The sequence below is a fragment of the Gekko japonicus genome, unplaced genomic scaffold, assembly GCF_001447785.1.
Source record: "Gekko japonicus isolate JY-2015 unplaced genomic scaffold, Gekko_japonicus_V1.1 scaffold167, whole genome shotgun sequence".
Classification (NCBI taxonomy): Eukaryota; Metazoa; Chordata; class Lepidosauria; order Squamata; family Gekkonidae; genus Gekko; species Gekko japonicus.
In genome coordinates this window covers 1,453,116-1,473,354 of record NW_015164670.1, presented here as the reverse complement: position 1 = coordinate 1,473,354, position 20,239 = coordinate 1,453,116, and the positions used below count along the sequence as shown (strand labels likewise).

Genomic DNA, 20,239 nt, shown 5'->3' with positions numbered 1-20,239 from the left:
TTCCAGCTCCACGATCCTGGCTTCCATTTGAACCAGCAGCCCTTCTTTACTGGACCTGTAGGAGCCTTCGAGGTGAAGGATTCGACTTTTCAGATCTTTGTTCTGCAGTGAGAATATGCAGAGCAGCTTTAATAGAGGAGTTTGTATGAATTAGGAGGCCAGACCAAGACATTTGGGTGCCCAAGGCATAAAATCCAAGCAGAATCCAGCAGGGAAGTGTGTCTCCTTGAAACGAATGGAAACGTCAGTGGATTATGGCCTGTGTCTCAGATCCATCTGCCTCTGACTCCTCCACCTCTGGTAAACAACTACAAAAGCTGCCTGGTAAAAATATTTCACCAGAACCAGGGGACGGAGCTGCAGGAGAGGAGACAGGTAGTGGGGATGAGAAGTGGACAAGATATTATTAATTAATAAGCTACCTTTTAACCTTACAAATCAACCTGCATGGTAAATAAATGAAGCAATATCAATACTTCGAAGTAACACAGCATACCAGCTGTTAAACAATAAAGTGTTATAGCAAGCAGCAATTAAGAGGTTTGACTATCAGAGCCCAAAAAAGTAGAAAAAGAAGAGATTGGATTTATACCCGGCTCTTCACTACCCGAAGGAGTCTCAGAGCGGCTTACAATCCATTTCCCTTCCCCTCCCCACAACAGACACCCTGTGAGGTAAGGTGGGGCTAAGAGAGCTCTCCCAAGAACTGCCCTTGAGAGAACAGCTCTGAAAGAACTTGTGCCTGACCCAAGGTCACACCAGCAGTTGCATGTGGAGGAATGGGGAATCAAACCCGGTTCTCCCAGATAAGAGTCCGTACTCTTAACTACTACACCAAACTGGTTTCAAGAAGGAACAAGGCAATTCTTATGAGAGAGGGTGGTCCATGGTCCTGGGGCCACTACCAAAAAGGCTCTGCCTGTCTGGTTTTTCTGCAAGTGAGAGAAGAACCAAATCATGGGGAAGCTCAGACCCCAGAGCAAGTGCAAGTTTAATCAACTAAGTAACTGGTAGCGGGAGTTAAAAGACAACAGTGTATCTGGGCATGTGTAGACTTGGCTACCTTCGCAGATCTCACAATATTTAACCCTGTCTCTTGAAAGTTATGAAGACCTCAGTAAGTTGGGAAAACATGAAAGACAAACAGAGTTAGGAGCCACAACATAATTTCAAAACATGCAGGTGACATTTTTTGTACAGATTCCTTAACTTGGGAATAGTTGAATAACGTTGGAGTCCAGTGGCACCTTTAAGAACAACAGAGTATTATTCAAGGTATAAGCTTTCGTGTGCTTGCATACTTTGAATAAAACTTTGTTGGTCTTAACGGTGCCACTGGACTCAAACTTTGTTCAGCTGCTTCAGACCAACATGGCGACCCACCTGGATCTATCAGGAATGGTCGATTCTTTTGAGAAGGAAGTGTTATCATTTGGGATAAGCAAGATGCACTTGTTCACCACCAGGGGGCACTGTGTTCCTGCAGATTTGGGTGCTGGTCTGGGGAAGACGCTTCCCCCGAAAGGAGGCCCGGCTCCTTAATCCTGTGGGATCCCAGCCAGAAAAAAGGAAAGCATTCTTGCACAAGCTCCGAGGGGCACCGGTTTTTAATATGACTTCACCGTCGTCGTCCTGGTGTTCAAAAAGTCGCTCAAAGGAAGCTGGAGTTCTTACCTGCCTTTCCAGGGAAATCTTGTCACACTCCAAGTCTTGCCTCACCGCCCTTTCCTGGAGCAGTTCGTTTCTCATTTGCTCTATCTGGGGGGGGGGGGGGGAGAAAAAAGGGGGAGAGGTCACCAAATTGTTATCCATGCAGGGCCATTTTCGGCACCTCTCACTTGATAGTTAGCATTTCTGTGTAAGGCTGCTTCACTTTTTTTTTAATCTGTGGAATCTAAAGTATTGTCTTTACTGTTTGTTGCAACTGGAGTCATAAACAGCTAGCATTCCTACAGCGCTTTCAGTGTTCATGTGCTTCACACTCTAAGCCTGACAACGATCCTGTAAAGTGGGTTAGTATTGCAGCCGTATTGGAGACAGAGTCTATGCCTCAGACCTCCGAGTGACTGCGTGGCAGATGTCCAATCTGAGCATCTGATTTATGGCTCAGAGCCTCTTAGCCCTATGGTACCCCTGCTCTCATTTAGCCTAGTTGTGCAACTTAACAGTTATTCTACAGCTCCTGGACTTGGTTTAGAATGATATCGCTGCAGTGTTCAGTGCAAGCATTTTGTGCCAAGTAAAGGGACAAACGAGTGGATCGTAGATCAAATCAAGCCTGAACTCTCCCTAGAAGCTAAAATGACGAAACTGAGGCTATCGTACTTTGGTCACATTACGAGAAGACAAGACTCACTGGAAAAGACAATAATGCTAGGAAAAGTGGGAGGCCGCAGGAAAACGAGATGGATTGATTAAATCAAGGAAATCAACATGAGATGCATGGACTCAGTCAAGGAAACCATGGCTCTCGGTGGGCAAGACCTGAGCTAGGCTGCTAACGATAGGATGCTTGGGAAGTCATTAATTCATAGGGTCACCAGAAGCAATTTGACAGCACTTCACACACACACACACACCAAGGGACAGATTCGGGTGGGTTGCCTTGTTGGTCTGAAGCAGCAGAACCAAGTTTGAGTCCAGTGGCACCTTTAAGAACAACAAAGTTTAATTCTGGGCATAAGCTTTCATGTGCATGGCACACTTTTTCAAATAGAACCAAGTCTGAGTCCAGGGACACCTCTTAAGACCAACAAAGTTTTATTCAAGGTACAAGCTTTTGTGTGCACGCACACTTCCTCAGGCAGAACCAAGTTTGAGTTCAGTGGCTCCTTCAAGACCAACAAAGTTTTATTCTGGGCATAAGCTTTCATGTGCATGCTCAAACTGGACTCAAACAAAGTGACAAAACAGCATAGAGCATTTACAGTCCATGTTAGAGGCAGAGATGCAGGATGGGGCCAAAATATGGCTTTGTGCTCCCGAGGAAGATGCTCCCATACATGATGTGGCTGCACGCGAAGAAGTCTTTTTCACACAACACATGACCATGGATAAGCAAGCCCTTAACTGATGGACTGGAAAGGCCCAGTTACTGGGTCATGCAGAAAATGCTACTATAATTACTCGGTGATGCCCAGACAAAATAAAAGAACATTCTGAATAATGAGCGACTAATTAAAGATGCCACTTTAAAAACTGAGTGTGTTCAATTGAGCAGGTCACAGTGCGGTCTCTCACAGTGAGCCATTGTGTCTTCGGTGTGCTCTGGGGCTGTAAAAAAATGTGTGTTGCCACTGCCAGGACTCATGTTAGGGCAGCCAGTCCGTCTGTGCTCAGGTGAGAGCCGCGGGTAAAAAGGTGTCATAATATAACAGATGGAAAGGAAAGGAGTGCTCTTAAAGACTTCTCTACTTTGACAACAGGCAAAAGTTCCGGTCAAGTACTGCAGGAATCAGATTCCTTTGGGTGAGAGCCCGGGAGGTGTCCTGGGCCTTTGTAAGATTTGCTTCAGGGTCAACACTATACCAGCAGAGAACAAGTGGAAGCAAGGAGCTTCCTTTGAGCTGACAAAGAAGAAGAGTAGGTTCTTATACCCTGCTTTTCTCTCTGCTAAGGACTCTCCAAGCGGCCTACAATCGCCTTTCCCTTCCTCACCCCACAACAGTCACCTCACAAGGCAAGTGGGGCTGAGAAAGTTCTGAGAGAACTGGGACTGGCCCAAGGTCAGCCAGCAGGCTTCCTGTGGGGGGATGAGTGGGGAAGAAGAAGGAAAAGAGGAGGAGGAGGAGATTGCATTTATACCCCACCGTTCACTACCTGAAGGAGTCTCAGAGCGGCTTACAATCCCTCCCCCTCCCCACAACAGACATCCTGTGAGGTAGGTGGGGCTGAGAGAGCTCTCCCGAGAACTGCCCTTGAGAGAACAGCTCTGAGAGAACTTGTAACTGACCCAAGGTCACTCCAGCAGCTGCATGTGGAGGAGCAGAGAATCAAAGCCGGTTCTCCAGATCAGAGTCTGCTGCTCTTAACCACACCACCATGCTGTCACTTACAGGGATCCCGTTCCCTTTCCGTAGCTTTTGGATGCTTTTACACAAGACGAAACAAAAATGGGGAAGTTGCCAACCTCTGCAAAATCTTACTCTGAGCAAGCCCGCCCTCCGGATCTCTTATTTGGCACGTAAGATTGCTGTGCTACTGCTGAGCTTTCCGTGAGCACACAATTATTTACCAGCCGCTCACATTGGCTACTGGTGCTTATTCCGGAATGGCAGTCAGAGAGTAAATCGTTGCTAGTTTCCAGCCTTGTGAAGGACTCTTTATCTAGCCATGACTTCCTGCCGGTCTCTCTGCATCCTAATCCAGTCACACACCTCTCCTCCCCGGCATCTCCAGTTAGAAAAGACCAGGGAGTAGGTGATGGGAAAGACCTCAGCCTGAGACCCTGGAGAGCTATAAAGAGGGGCTGTGGCTCAGTGGTAGAGGATCTGCTTGGCATCCAGAAGGTTCCAGGTTCAATCCCCGGCATCTCCAGTTAGAAAAGACCAGGGAGTAGGTGATGGGAAAGACCTCAGCCTGAGACCCTGGAGAGCTATAAAGAGGGGCTGTGGCTCAGTGGTAGAGGATCTGCTTGGCATCCAGAAGGTTCCAGGTTCAATCCCCGGCATCTCCAGTTAGAAAAGACCAGGGAGTAGGTGATGGGAAAGACCTCAGCCTGAGACCCTGGAGAGCTATAAAGAGGGGCTGTGGCTCAGTGGTAGAGGATCTGCTTGGCATCCAGAAGGTTCCAGGTTCAATCCCCGGCATCTCCAGTTAGAAAAGACCAGGGAGTAGGTGATGGGAAAGACCTCAGCCTGAGACCCTGGAGAGCTATAAAGAGGGGCTGTGGCTCAGTGGTAGAGGATCTGCTTGGCATCCAGAAGGTTCCAGGTTCAATCCCCGGCATCTCCAGTTAGAAAAGACCAGGGAGTAGGTGATGGGAAAGACCTCAGCCTGAGACCCTGGAGAGCAGCTGCTAGTCTGAGCAGACAACATTGACCTTGATGGACCGGGGGGGGGGATCTGATTCAGGATAAGGGAGCTTCATGTATTCATGGGAGTTCTTAGAGCCATAGATGCCAGTTTTCAGTCCTGTTTCCTGCAGCTTCGGGAGTTTGGGGGTTCAAGACAATGAACTTGACCCACTGCAGGAACCCCTCATAACTGCTGGGGGCTAAATGTGCGAGTTATGGGGAAAGGAAGGGAGAGACGGGGAACAAAACATGGACAGGGGCTTGGAAACCAATTATGAAGCAAATGTGGGGCAGCAGCTTCACTGCTGGCCATGAGAAGATGAACCACCTGCAAGAACCCCCCTCGCTCAGCCTCCTGATCCATCTTCCTCTGTGTGGCATTCATGGTGAAGAGTGACGGACTAGGCTGGGGGAGACCCAGCTTCGACTCTCCACTCGTGCCACGGAAGGTCGCTGGGCCTGACTCTGGGCTACCTCTGAACTTGGAGGTTCCACTGGACTGCCACCGTGGCTAACATGGCATGAACTTGTTTACTTCCCCCTCAAATCCTTCCTTATGACCACGAGTGCTGCACGTTCATTATGGCACACAAAGCCATAAGATTGGATGATGCCCACGGACTGGGCGCACCGGGTGGAAGGAGAGTGGCTCCTGGTCTTCCCCTCCCCAACTCATTCCGTTGGAAGAGTGGGTCTCTCTGTGCCACTTCAGGCAGAGGTTCTCCTGGCTAGCGAGAAGACGTGGCAGAAGCAAGAGGGTCGGATGCAACGTGGTGTTGATAGAGGCAGCGGCAGTCTGGGCCCATTTCAGGGTGAGCTGCCGCTGGGGAGCTGTTCGTCAAGGAAAAAGTAATTTGATTTCTAATAACCTTGCGGAGAGCCGGCTGCAGCTGCCGTTTTCCATCTCCCGCTGGGCACCCACCTTCCGTGTCTCTCTCTCGCGCTCTCTCTTGGGAGGTCTTGAGCCAGGAAAAGGCGGAGGAAGGAAATAAACTCTCCTCCTCCCCCTTGCTGGTTTCCCAAAGCGGCTGACTCAGCAGAAGCGCTCAGCTGCTCAATAAAGGGAGCTAATAGAAATGCGGCAGCCTGGCTGGCTGAAAGGGACCCTTCTCTTCCCACATTTTCGTTTGCCGGCTCCACGCACCTGCGCCAAGAGAGGAGCAGGTGCACACCATCCACTGGGACCGCTTTGCCAAAGGAAATGAACGACACTGTCAGTGTAACTCCATCCTTTGCTCATTTACTCCGCCATTGCCATGGAAACGTCTCTCTCTCTCTCTCTCTCTCTCTCTCTCTCTCTCTCTCTCTCTCTCTCGCACAGCAACTCGAAACGGCTCTGAAGTCAATTAATTCATGTTTGGGGTTTTGTTGTTGGTTTTTTGTTGCTTCAGAGGCCGCGCACCAAGAGCGCTCCCAGGCAGGAGAAGATGGGAAACGACAGAACAAGAACTAATTCCTTCAAATTGGGAGCGAATACAATCGCGCTGGAGACTGGGCACTCCATGCTGCCAAGACACGCCAGATGTGCTTCTTGTTGGCAACTTCCGGGTTTTGCAAGTTGTGAACTTGTTCCCGGACCCTGACCCTGCCAAGCCCAGGCTGCGTCTGCCGGAGACCACCACCTGGATCCAGTGTGTGCCCCCTCCAGAAGGGTTGGCCACTGAAGCTGGGCCCAAACTCCACTTGACCTGCAGCTCGTGAAGTGGCTGCTCAGACCCAGACAGCGAAGACCCTGACTGATCCAACCGGCGTTCGTAGTGTTATTAAGCTCTACTACAACGCTGCTGTGAAGGCCCATAGGGCTGCCAACTCCAGGTTGGGAATCATAGAATGGTAGAGCTGGAAGGGACCCCCCAGGGTCATCTAGTCCAACCTCCTGCACAATGCAGGAAATTCACAAATATCCCCCCACAGCACATGACTGCTGTTCCACGCCCAGACGTTGACAAAAAAACTCCAGTACACACAACCCTATACCCTGAAAAATGTAGTATTCCGTTCATGCACACCAAACCTTGAAATACAGCACATTTCCCTATTCAGACAAAATGGAGACTATCCATATGGTTGGATTCCCCCCAAATGTAACATCTGAAAAGGCCTTATTGTGTCCTCCTTTCAACTGAGCAGGTCAAGAGAGAAGAGGGGACATTTGTATGCCTCTCCACAACACAATCACTGTTTGTGTGTAAAGATAAATACATCAGGGAGAAGTCTAGCCTACAAGACCAGAAGACTATTCACACACACTAAGTAACGCACGCTCAATCCGCTTTCAGTGCACTTGGCAACCGGATTTTACTGTGTGAAATGGCCAAATCCACTTGCAAACGGTCGCTGAAGTGGACTGAAACTGTGCCATTCAAGATGTGTGAAAGCGCTATAGGCTATAACGCTTATTCCTGACAGAAAGACTGTCTGCTTGTAAAGACACCAGACTGAAGGGAACTTTCAAACAGCCCCCCACTATATGTGTTCTGAGGCAGTACAGCTTAGTTACCTCTTGCTCTTCTCCAGGGAAATTCCTGGAGATTTGGGGATGGAGCTCAGCAGGGTATAATACTACAGAGCCCACCCTCCAGGGCTGCCATTGTCTCCAGGGGGACTGATCTCTGTCATCCGGAGATCAGTTGTAATCCCGAGAGGTCTCCAGCCCCCTTACGAGCAGGAACAACTGTGACATAACGGCAAAGGGTCATGGCTGGAATTGACAGTGGCCTTGCAAATCCACAGTTAACTCTGGGAATTCACTGCCCCAGGACGCAAAGATGGCTACTCAGGAGTGGCTGTTGAAAAGGACTAGCCACATTCACAGAAGAAAAGTCAGTCAGCTACCGCAGTGTTCCCTCTACGCTGAGTTAGTGTTGAGCTAGCTCCCAGTTTTTTAGCCTCTGGCTCACACATTGTTTGTCTCGGCTCAGGAAGGATGGCTCCAGAGCCAACTAATGGATGCAGCAGCCAAATCGCTCACTCACAACTTTAATGCCAGTAGCTCACAAAGCAGAATTTTTGCTCACAGGGCTCCACAGCTTAGAGGGAGCATTTGGCTATAGGAGGTAGATGAAACCTTCATGTTCAGAAAGAGTCTTATTGAATAGCAGAGGCTGGGGACAAACCCAAAGGAAGAGGGCCGTTGCCGGAAGGCTGGGCCTGAGACCATCAAGAGCCACTTTCCGTCAGAACAGAAAACATCAAACTGGGTGCACCAAGTCTGGCTCAGTGTGAAAGGCTTATATGCCTCACATTTTCACTGCACAGAGTGAGTGGTGTCCAACTTTAAAGCTACAGGGTTGTCAAGAACCCTGATCTGTTCACATCACACACACACACACACACACACTGGCCAGAGGTGACAAACACAGAGCTTTGATCACTCTACACAAACCTTAAAACAAGGAGCTCTTCTCTCTTCCAGAGATCAACAAATGACCCGAAATACCATAAAATAAGTCAGAAACACACAGACCAGTACCTGCTCTCTACACCTGCTGATCCTTTCTGACAAAATGTCCGAGTTATTCCTCTCTTCGTCCAGCTCCAGCTCCAGCTGGGACATCTTGTCCTGAAAGGAGAGAGGCAACACGAGTTCAGTCCACTCCGTCTTAACACGCAGCTACCGAGCAGCTCTTCCCAAGGCCGCACAGCCTCAAAATCTGCTCATATCGGGATGAATTTTTGGCAGACTGCAATCGGAGGAAAATGTCTCTCAAATGTTTAACTCTGTTCTTCATCTGGGAATCCGTTATATGACAAAAGTCAGCAACTATTTTGTGTATGTATATATTTATTTTATTCAATCTATATTCCACCCTCCCCACAAGTGGGCTCAGGGCAAATCACAGTAGAATTCTAAAACACACGGATAGAATTTACAGACTAGTTTAAAAACAATTTAAGATAGCATAGATTTAAAAAGAAAAAGCACGAAACAGGTTGCACGATTCCATTTATATACATTATTTTCAAGCTGGCGCAGCTGGGTCTCTAAGATCTTATCGGTCCGGGCCGCGTTGAGGTGGTAGGGCTTCAATTTCAGCATTCATTTATTTAAGTTTATTTATTAAATTATTCATTTATTAAATTTCAGCATTCATTTATTATAATATTTATATCCTACCTTTCCTTGGGGTTCAAGGCAGTTTACAAGTCATAACGATAAACAGTACCATTTAAGAGCAACAAAATGACCCTCCCAAAACCCCATTTATTATTTATCACAAAGCATCCTCTGGGGCCACGTATTGGTGCAATCAGGGCCGGCATCCACACATCGTGGACAGCCCTCTAGTAGCGCTGAATGCCGAAGAAGGCCAGAGCCCCACATCTCACATCTGCCACAGAGCCAGAAGCCTTTGTCAGGCACAAAGCATGGGCTTCGTTTTGGCATTCCTCTTTCTGGAAAAGGGGAGGGGGAAGGGTCGCCAGCTGCCTGGGAATGCAGCAGCTGACCGGGCAGATGCACCAGGAGCCCACGCAGTCATTCGGGGCAGCAACATCTGCCAGGGTCTCAGCAAAGTAGTGTGACAGAGGGGATTCAGGAACAGGTTGCATGTTTTGCTCTGCATCCTCGTGCCAAGGCGCTTTTGCTCTCGTTCACAAGACAGCCAGAATAAAGCGAAAGGGAGACACTGTGGGAAGCTGGGTCCCATTCAGTAACAGCCAGGCCTGAAGGACAGTGGTGTGTCCAACCGGGACCTTTCTGAGAACATGTGAGACCAGAAGGGAGGTAAGGAGACAGAAGGAAGATGCCATCCAGGAGAAAAAGATGCCGCAAAGTCTGCCTTCTCTGCTGCTTTGGGTGAAAGCAGCACGTGAAAAGGGCTCAACAAGCTGCTCAAGCGCAGAAGGCAGAACAGCAGGTCAATCCTCTTCGCAACCCTAGAAGTTAAAGAAAAGGACAACCCCACCCCCCAGAGCTCGTTTTCTACCTCCATGATCTTGGCCTGTCTCGCCCGGTCCTCCTTCAAGTGGTTCTTGGCCTCCAGTTCGTACTCCAAGGCTTTCACAGTCTGTTCCAGAAGCTGCGTTTTTGTAACGGCCTCGTTCTGGGCTCTTTGGTGGTCCCGCAACTCCTCTTCCATAAAGCGCACCTGAAACGGAGAGAACGTGGGCTTGCATCAGAGACCCGAGTCCTTCTGTGGCCCACGCAGCACCTAGCAAGCGCACTCCTCTTGGGGAATCTACTGGCAGCACGAAGTCCGTGTTGTGTCCTGCACAGGCCCAGCTATCTCTGGGAGTCTGCCTTCTCCCAATCCAAACCAAACTCAGGGAGGCAAAGGATCACTGCCGCGCCTGAGGCTGGCTCTGTGCTGGAGCACAGGTCTGGCAGGAAGTAAACCCAGAACGTCTCCTCCCGTACCACCCTTCCCGCCTTCAGAGGCCTTTCTGATGATGCCTCTATCTTCCAGGACTTGGCTGGCGGTGGTGAGGGAGAGTTTTCTGAAGTTAGACTCTATTTCTGAACTACCCTCCTGAGGAAGACCTGCCTGGGGCCTTCTCTGCTTTGTCTGAGGTGCATGGCAAAGTCCGTCCTGGACTTTTGACCTGGAAGTGTCTTGTGTTCTCTTCCCACCCTGCCCTGTTTTCGGCCACCAGGGGCAAGTTGGATATTCTGATCCATTTGGCCTGATTTTGAAGCTTCAGTTTCCGTGTTCTGAGCTTTGAGTCTATTTCACATCTTTGCTTTGTTGATTGTTTGTAAGCCACCTTAGAACCCTTCCTGAGCGAAAGCTGACAGAGATGCTGCGTTGGTCTGTGGTGGTGGAACAATTAGATTAGAGTCCAGTTGCGCTTCAGTTGCACCAGTGCGATTTCCGGGGTGTGAGCTTTCAAGAGTCAAAGCTCCCTTCCTCAGACATGAGTACGAATGGCTAGTTTCAAGTCCAGCAGGGCCTTAGAGACCAACAAGGTGTTCTAGGTATGGGCTTTCGAGAGTCAAAGGTCCCTTGGATAGATTAAGGGAGGTCTGACTCTCGAAAGCCCATACCTAGAACACCTTGTTGGTCTCTAAGGCCCTCCTGGACTCTAAATCTAGGTGCCAGTTAAATAATTACGAGGTATCAGATGTCCAGCTAATGGGGGCACCTCTTAGCCATTTTGGGATACGTGCTTCATTTTGCAGGAAAGAAAGAAGAGACTTAGGAGGACATGGGGAGAAAGAAGACCAGGCACAGGAAGAGAACGCAAACACAAGCAGAGAGAAAACACTTTGTGAAGATCCGATCACACGCTAGGCCTCTGGCCACATCACTGCAGAAGTGGCATCAGACCAGGCCTGCAAGGTGACAAGCTCACTCCAGTGCCGGGGACAAAGGTGAGTCTTCCGGCAACAGGAGCATGAGGTTGAGAGACGGACGAGAAGGCTTGGAACAGAGGAACAAACCAATAATTCCGTGGAAAGACAGTTCCTTTGCCGACGCAGCACTCCACTGGAGCTGTGCCAGCAAGGCCAGTTAACCTTGTTTTAGTTTCCACCATTACATCTGGTGCTTCCAACCTGACTTGATGAGGGAGTTTTATAAGAGAGCACCTCCGCGCGCAAAGACAGCATCATGTTCAGGGTGGAGCCACCAGGAGGACCAGAGGTCAATGCTGAAACATCCATAAGAACATAAGAACCTAAGAGAAGCCAATGTTGGATCAGGCCAATGGCTCATCCAGTCCAATACTCTGTCACACAGTGATCAGAAACACCAGGTGCCATCAGGAGGTCCAGCAGTGGGGCCAGGATACTAGAAGCCCTCCCACTGTTGCCCCCCCCCAAGCATTAAGAAGACAGAGCATCCCTTGCCCCAGACCGAGAGTTCCTATCTATACCTTGTGGCTAATGGCCACTGATGGACCTCTGCTCCCTATGTTTGTCCAATTCCCTCTTGAAACCGTCCATACTTGTAGCCGCCACCCCCTCCTGTGGCCGTGAATTCCATGTGTTAATGTGTTAATCCAGCGGAAGAGAGACCGATGGAGAAGGGGGGGAGGGAACCAAGGGCCTGGGTGTCTCTCCGATCGCGTTCACAGATACAGCTCCAGAAAAGCCGGCAGATGACCAACCCCGTGCAGCGTTTTTACACGGAACTGTTCGCAAGCAAATACTTCCTGGCAGGTGGCCGTGCCGGTCTGCAGTAGAAGAGCTCAGCTTGAGTCCAGGAGCATCGTAGGGACCAGCCAGATTTCCAGAGTGGGAGCATTCAAGAGTCAAAATTCTCTTCGTCATATGCTTGTATCTGACGAAGAAGAGCTCTTTAACTCTGGACAGCCTCTACCCTGGAAATCTTGCTGCCTGGAAGCGGAAAATGTTGTGCAAATCTCTGTGACTCATTGGCAATAATTTCCCAGCCACAAGATGGCAGCATTCCAATAATGTTTATGCTGTGTGGGGTGGTGGTGGTGGGTGTTCTCTCACTAGCATTCGGACTAGATGATTTCCCATGTGAGGATGGTTTTAGTAGTCTTGCCAGGTACCCCAGCCATTGGTTGCCAGATCCAGGTTGGGAAAGTCTTGGAGATTTGGGGATGGAACTTGGGAAAGACTGAGACTGCAGTGGGGGGTAACAATGCCACAGAATTCACCCTCCAAGAGAAGAAGAAGAAGAGATTGGATTTATACCCCGCCCTTCACTACCCAAAGGTGTCTCAGAGCGGCTTACAAACTCCTTTCCCAGAAGAAGAAGAAGAGATTGGATTTATACCCCGCCCTTCACTACCCAAAGGAGTCTCGGAGTGGCTTACAAACTCCTTTCCCTTCCCCTCCCCACTACAGACACCCTGTGAGGTCGGCGGGGCTGAGAGAGCTCTTGACAGAAACTGTTCTTTTTAAAGAACAGCTGTGCCAGAGTTATGGCTTGCCCAGGGTCATCCAGCAGGTGCAAGTGGAGGAGTGGGGGAATCAAACCCGGTTCTCCCAGATTAGAGTCCGCACACTCAACCATGACACCCAGCATCCAGGGGAGCTGATCTCTGTAGTCTGGAGATGAGCTGTAATTCCGGGGGATCCCCAGGTCCCACCTGGAGGCTGGCATCCTTAGGTTTTAGATAAACTGTCCTAATTCCCTGCAGCTTCTTTCCATGGCCCCATTATCTTGGGACACAAGACCCCTTAACCGCTGCCCAGTCTCTATTGTTCTTTCACCTGTTGTTTACTTGCCTCTTATTGTATTGCTTGCTGGCCTGTGACCGTGATAAATTCATTAAATTGGCTGATAACTGGAAGAACCTGTCAGTGAGACATGGAGCTTCCCTTTATGTGGAGGCTCTGGTTCAACAACAACTTATTTATGGGTTTCATTTACATCCTAGATTTGTTAATGACTCATTTTTGAATCTGAATCAGCCATACTCTTTGCTCCCTGTCTGAAAAAACAGGGAACTGGTTTTACCCTCCTCCTAACCAGTTCAAGCCTGTCCCCCTCTGAGTCCATCTCGGCCACCCGTGGGTAGCTCCTCTCCCCCTGCCCAGAAAGCAGCCAGGCAGTCCAGAACCGGGATGAATGTTTTAAGGGCGCCATCTGGGACTTCTTTTAATCTGGTTTTAAAAAATTTGTTATTCTAATGTTGTTATTCTGAATTCTTAATGTTTTGTATATTCATTTTATGGCTTTGCGCCTCTGTTGAACATCGCCCAGGGCCTGGTGCAAGCTGGGACGAGGCAATTAATAAATCAAAATAATAATAATAATGTGCACGTAATGACTCTGAAGGACCCAGCCCAGATGAGAACACAGCCTGGGCTCTCTCTCTGTCTCTCTCCCATGCGCAAACACAGACTGGCACCCAAGGAGCCACCCTGCCCCACCCCCCGGATGACCCCAAGTCATAGGTTAAAAGAGGGTCAAACCCATTTACCTCCTCTTGCATCTTTAGGGCCATCAAGCGCACCTTTTCCAGCTCCAGGTTCTTCTCCTTCAGCTGCCTCTGTGTCTCGGAAAGCTCCCTGCGATTCTTCTCCTTGTATTCATCCAGTTGGTTCTGTAGCTCCAGGGTCGATGCTCGCGAAACCTCCATGATTTCAGCCATCTAGGGAAGCATGAAGACAGGGAGGGGGGACGTTCAAAGCATCTGCCAGACGTTCTTCTGACCTCTCAGCTAGAAAAGCGGCCTCTCCAAATCCCTTTGGCAAAATAAGGGAGCCCGGAGGACAGGATGCTGCCCGGAGCTGCCCTTAGAACAAATTCAGAGTCCAGCGGGGCACCTTTAAGACCAACGAAGTTTTATTCAAGGTTTCGTGTGCAGGCACACTTTTACAAATGCACTGGAATGGTAGGTAAGGTTCAAACTTATAGATGGGCCAAACAGCAAATTAACATGTAACATGAAGATGTGCAAAGACAAAGCAAAATAACAAGCTAAGGTTATAAGGTCAACAGTTGTGAAGCAATAAATATGTCAAAATAGCAGATAAATGTGTAAAGGTGGCTTTTCTAGAGGAGCTGCCCGTGCGGCTCATCAGTGTTCGGCTTCCGTCACCACGCAGTGCCCATTTCCACCTTGGATGCTCCAACTTGAGCTGCTGCCTGCCTCTGCGGGTGCCAAGAAGTGTGGACAGTGAAGGCGCAGGCCCAGCCCCACCCATCTGCACAAGAGGACAGGCACGGGTTTTTTTTTTTTGGGGGGGGGGTTAATTGGGGGGGGGGTCACATTTATACAACTCACACCTCTCCCTACTGTTTGCTATAAAATCTTTTGATTGCCATACGTTTTTGTCATTTTTGTTCCTTCCCCTTACAGCCACCCCCCCTGCCTCTGTCGGAAGGGGGGGCCTTGTCTGTGCTTCCCTTGCCCGCACGCCCTCCGACTCACCTCCTTGTGCAGTTTCTCGATGGTCTGGTCCAGCTGCCGGCGCTCCTTCTCCAGGTCGCTCTTCGTCCTGCTCAGCTGCTCCTTCTGGTCCGCCTCCTCTCTCAGCCGCTCAGTCAACCGCTGCTGCTCCTGGCTCAGGTGGGTGAGGTCCCTCTGCAGCCAAAGGGGGGGGAACAACCACACGGAACTCAGGCAAAGGTCGCCCTGCAGTTTTTCCATCCCAAAGACAACTCTCCCAAGCAGGGGGAGTAACAGCAGAGAGGGCGATCCGCGCGGGACAGAAGGGCACCGAGAACAGAAGGCTCTTATGGCAGAGGAACGGTTGCCAGCTCTGGGTTGGGAAATTCCTGGAGATTTGGGGGTGGAGCCGAGGGAGGGCAGGGCTCGGGGAGCGGCCTCAGCCAGGGTATAAGGCCATGGAGTCTAGCCTCCAAAACTGTCATTTTTCTCCAAGGGAACTATCTCCATAGCCTGGAGATCAGTTGTAAGTCCAGGAGATAAGGTAAGTCCTCCTGTGGCAGTAACACATGGAATTCACTGCCACAGGAGGGGGTGGCGGCTACAAGCATGGACGGCTTCAGGAGGGAATTAGATAAGCATATGGAGCAGAGGTCCATCAGTGGCCCCTATTAGCCACAAGGTATAGATAGGGACTTTAAGTGTATTCTTGGTGCTTTGGGGGGGGGGCAACAGTGGGAGGGGTTCTGGTGTCCTGGCCCCACTGCCGGACCTCCTGAGGGCACCTGGTGTTTTTGGCCACTGTGTGACACAGACTGGATGGGCCCCTGGCCTGATCCAACATTGGCTTCTCTTATGTTCTTATGAGATCTCCTGGCACAACCTGGAAGTTGGCAACCCCAGGAAGGGGCCAGTCCCTGTTCCTCTGGAAAGCACCATGCCCACTTCTATCAGAATAATAATCAAGTTCAGGAAAAAGACTCCCCGTCCCCATCCCAAAACACCACCTCCCCCTGTGGCTGCCATTTAGCAATAGGCAATGTGCGGAAGATTCCATCACGGTCTCTTGGGCGAAGGGCGGGTCCCACTCGCGAAGAGCCTTCTCTTTACCTGCGCCTCCCCCAGCTGAGCTTCCAAAGAGCTCTTGGCCAACGCCAGCTCCCAGCTCTCCTCTTTGGTGCGTGCCAGAGCGTCCTCCAAGTGCAGCTTGTCGTTCTGCCACCAGAAAACACAAGTCACCATCAATCACATTCTCCCCCAAGGAGCTCAGGGCAGAACACACGCAGCTCCCCTTCCTCTATCCCCCCCCTCACAACAGCCCAGCGGAGTAGGCTCGGCTGAGAGAGAGAGAATGACTGGCCCGGGGTCACCCAATGAGTTCTGATGTGACAGAATCTGATTACATAAACTACGTGCTGTCAGAGGAAAATCAGTTCCTCTCTAAGGCAATTGCCAAATTCTATGCTGTTTGCTGTTGTATTTGAAAAGCCCACTTAATCGTGTCTCAGTTTTAAGCTGATCATTTGGCTTCTATTTTATGCAGTTTTGATTGGTTGTTACTTTATTTTATGCATTCCTATACATTTTATGTACTTTTTAGCTATTTTTTATAACGTTGGTGTGTTTCTGCTGATTTACTGGCTTGATGCCATAATAATCTTAGATCGATCTGTCTGTCTGTCTGTCTGTCTATCTGTGAGTGGGGATTTGAACTCGGGTCCCTTCCCTACCCGGACTAAATCTGAGCTGCTGATCACTGCACCACTTTGGCTCTCTAGTTACATCTGAAAAGGCTCCAGTAGTTCTCTCCTCATTTGGCTTCCCAAAAATGGAAGCCTGACTAGAAGAGAGTTTCCCAGGGGAGGGCCGGTCTTTCCCTCAGACCTTCCTAGGTTGAAATACGTCTGCCTCCTCCCAAGTACACGGCGGACCATCCCCGTCGCCCACAAGGTCAGGACTGGCTCCTCCCCCCAGTCTTTCTCCCCCAAGCGGCAACCACCACGGTCCCTCCTTTCCTGCCACATGCCCCCCCCTCTTCTCCGGGGCCCTTGTCCTCCCTGCCAGAGTTCCTGCCACGGGGGTGGGATGGGACGGGCAGGTCCCTTGGAGAGAAAGACTTCCCGGCAAGCCCCCTCCTCACTCCCGTCAGCCTTGGCTGCCTCCCCAGCCCTCCTTTCTTCCCCCTTCTTCAGCCCGGCCAGGGGATGGGCAAAAGGCAGGGTGGGTCGGCCTCGAGAGCTGACCTCGCCTCTCGCTATCTTGGCCTCCAGGAGAGCCGCTTCTCCTCTCAGGCGTTCGTTCTCCCGGCGAAGTTCCTTCCTTTGGTTCTCCAGCTCTGCCAGCCTTTCCTTCAGCTGCTGGTTCTGATCCTCCAGCTCCTTTGCTCGCTCCTCAGCACTCCTCTGCATCTCCTCCACACCAGCCTTGGCACCGGACAGGGCATCCGCTCTCTAGGGAGGCAACACAACCCATCAGTCAGGGCTCGGCAGCACTAAGATTTTGACAGGGGATGCACCCCCCTAAATTGCGCATCTCAGCACGCGTGCCCATTCCTCAGTGACACTGGCATACATCTGAAGCCACGAGTGACATTGACACACAGCTGTTGTGCACCTCAAGGCCCGGCCCAGACATCAACCGCCACGTCCGACAGAGCCCTTCCTTAACAAACGTGGTGTGCGGTCCTTGATTTAAAGTGGCAGGGGTGAAAACACACACACTCCGCTGCTAGAGAGATGGCCCCCTCTCGTTGAAGAGACAGACAGTGCTGATCATTGGACAGCCAAGCATTTGTGACAGAGGACTAGAGAGGACGGGGAGAGCGCGGCTTAGCAGAAGGAGGGGGGGGATCAGCTTCAAACAACTATTTAAAACGTCATTTTAAACCTTTTTTAAAACTTTGAATATAGTTACATTTCTGGGTGGAAAGTTCTGGGTCTGGAGGGGATGCACGGGGCCTGCAAGGTGCAAAAGTGAACGCGTGAAGCTGCCTTCGACTGAATCAGACCATCCATGTCAGTATCGTCTACTCAGACTGGCAGCCTCTTTCCAGCGTCTGAGGCAGAGAAAGGTCTTCCCCATCACCTACTGCCTGGTCCTTGAAACAGGAGATGCCGGGGACTGAACCTGGGACCTTCTGCATGTCAAGCAGATGCTCTGCCACACAGCCCCTTCCAAGTGTTGGGTTAGCTGTTTTGTTTCAGGATTGCAAGATGGACTGGAGCAAGATGGGAGAATTCAGTGATAAGAGGTGGAGGAGGAGGAATCGGCACGGTGAAATGGAAAGCACCGGAAGGGAGGCTGCTCTCCGAGGCTAGTGAAAAGGCTCTTTTGAAGCATCCACCAACATGGCCGTGGAAGGGTCAGGTGAACAAATAGCATCACTGTTGAGGAAATACATGGTGGGGGACAGGGTTTCCATCAGTGAAGGCACATCAACCCTTTTCCCACTGGGAATTTAGATCATTTTCTTCTAATGTGATTTTTAACTTTTTCCTCAAAGGAACAGAGAGCAAGACGGACAGTCCCGTGGTTTTATCCCCACAACAGCCCTGGGGGGCAGGCCCAAAGCGCCCAGTTAACTTCACAGCTGAGTAGGGACCTGAACCCAAGTCCACCTGCTCTTAGCCCAGCGCTACCCGCAAAACCACAAGGCTGGCGTTAGATGCACAAAGCTCTCCTTGATGTAAAGCCAACCCACTCCGTGAAGCCCTCCTTCTGCCTACAAGAGCTGAGAGGGGAATGGCTGTTCTCAGCAGGTTGCTGGCAGCGGCTTCTCCATTGCCTTGCCTGGATTTTGCCGATGCCTCTGATCGACAGATGGGAGTCGGGTCAGCAGATGGCTAAGAGGTGTCAAAGAGCCTTAAAGTGTGATTTGATTATCGTGCTTAAGTTATCTTCTGGGCACAGACACGGCTGCGAGAGACCCTCTCCTGGGACATCAACAGGAAGTGCCGCTGAGCAGAAGCTCAGGTGGTCGCCCTGTTTTCACCTCTGCCTCTTGCTCATCATTTGAGCCACAGAGCTCCATACGAAGGCGCTTGTGGCCACACTCTGGGGTAGAGGAACGAAAATGGCTGCCACGGGAGGTGGAGCCAAGCACAAAATGCTTGCCCCATAGCTTGAGTCACCCCGTGAAGTCCCGTGTGCGGTGGTGGCAGCTGCTGCCAAAGCAACTTAAAAACAAACAAACCTGTACAGCCAATCAAATCTGCAATGGCCAATCAGAAGCCTTGCTAGGCAAAAGTCCCACATGGCCACGCACCGAGAAAGGTGTTGACAGGTGCCCATTGTGCCCACGGGCACCAGTTCGGGGACCCCTGCTCCAGGTACACAGGGCCCTAGGAAGAAGCTGGCATACCGAGAGCATTCTAAACACGAGCTGACCCAAACTGTGGCTCACTTTCCTTTGAGTGTTTTACATTCAGTGGAACACAAAAGAGCTGGACAGTGGTCCAACTATAGTGCTCTGTCCCCAAAGACCTCTGCACAAAACTGAGCCCATTCGGCCAGGGAATGGCCTCGGGCTGCTGGCTCCCTCTGTTCCAGGCGAGCGCCAGCCCCTCCATACCAATGAACGTGCCCCTTTCAAGTCCTTTCTGAGCCCGTCTGGAAGAGCCCAATAGAGAAGGGAGCAAAAGGTTTCGGTTTTTCTTTAATCCAAACCACACCATGAGAGTAGCTCCCAAGTCTTCTCTCCCCCCACCAACGTTATTTAGAATTGCATGGTTGTGTGTGTGGGGGGGTAGGGCAGGCGGGCTTGGAAATATGAACAGAAGCTGCCCAAGGCAACCCAGAGCTGTGTGCCAGCTCTTAACCGCCAGTCCCTGCGGGTCACCAAAGACCTTGGCAGCGGCACAAAGGGTGGACTTGCCCTCCCATGAATGCCCGCTCCCCGGCTCGGCCAGGCATGAAAGCGCAAAAGGCTTTTCCATCTACCTGAGAGTGAAATTCCCCACCCCCACCCCCCGTCTCTGCCCACACACCCCAGCACAAAGCCTGTTGAAGAAAACCCCGTTCTGGGCATAACCCAAAGCTTGCAGATGCGAAGTTCAGAGCTGAAAATGAAATGGCTGATTGGTTTGATCGCATTTTTGCCCAGACAGAAATGCCCTCCCCAGCAGCCACTCCTTACTGATCTCTTCAACTACCTTTTCCAAAGCTTTTTACAGAGGGAAGCCATGCCAGTAGCTCCTTAGATAGGAAACCTTTAACCCATCCTGAAACAACCGTCAGGGATCCATCATCACTTTCGAATATCTCTGGAAATACTGTGGAATGCTTTGATCCACAATGTTTACCCCAAATAGTCACAGGCTTCACACCACGTTCTCTTAGGTTCGCGTCCAGAAGCATCTCAAGAGTCCCACGAGAGTTTCAGGGCGCCAGCTTCCAAGAGCCCCCTTTGTCAGAGACGAGGTGGGATGGAGCTCCCAGTGCCTTCATAACCCAAACAGAAGGTGGGTTGTTTG

General features: G+C 50.6%; 1 protein-coding gene across 4 annotated transcripts in view; it reads right to left on the bottom strand.

The window, feature by feature from the left end:
- Positions 1-20,239, bottom strand: part of CGNL1 (cingulin-like 1) — a 52,282-nt gene that overhangs the window by 6,136 nt on the left and 25,907 nt on the right. For 3 of the 4 annotated variants that reach the window (XM_015409194.1, XM_015409195.1, XM_015409197.1), the window contains 8 exons: positions 17,012-17,218; positions 15,879-15,983; positions 14,811-14,963; positions 13,857-14,027; positions 9,944-10,105; positions 8,488-8,577; positions 1,675-1,758; positions 1-102 (listed from right to left, as the gene is read on the bottom strand). The exon at positions 1-102 is cut by the window's left edge and continues 44 nt beyond it. In XM_015409194.1, the coding sequence (XP_015264680.1) occupies positions 1-102; positions 1,675-1,758; positions 8,488-8,577; positions 9,944-10,105; positions 13,857-14,027; positions 14,811-14,963; positions 15,879-15,983; positions 17,012-17,218 (1,074 nt within the window). The remainder of the gene's footprint in view (positions 103-1,674; positions 1,759-8,487; positions 8,578-9,943; positions 10,106-13,856; positions 14,028-14,810; positions 14,964-15,878; positions 15,984-17,011; positions 17,219-20,239) is intronic. The other variant, XM_015409196.1, reaches the window with a different exon arrangement.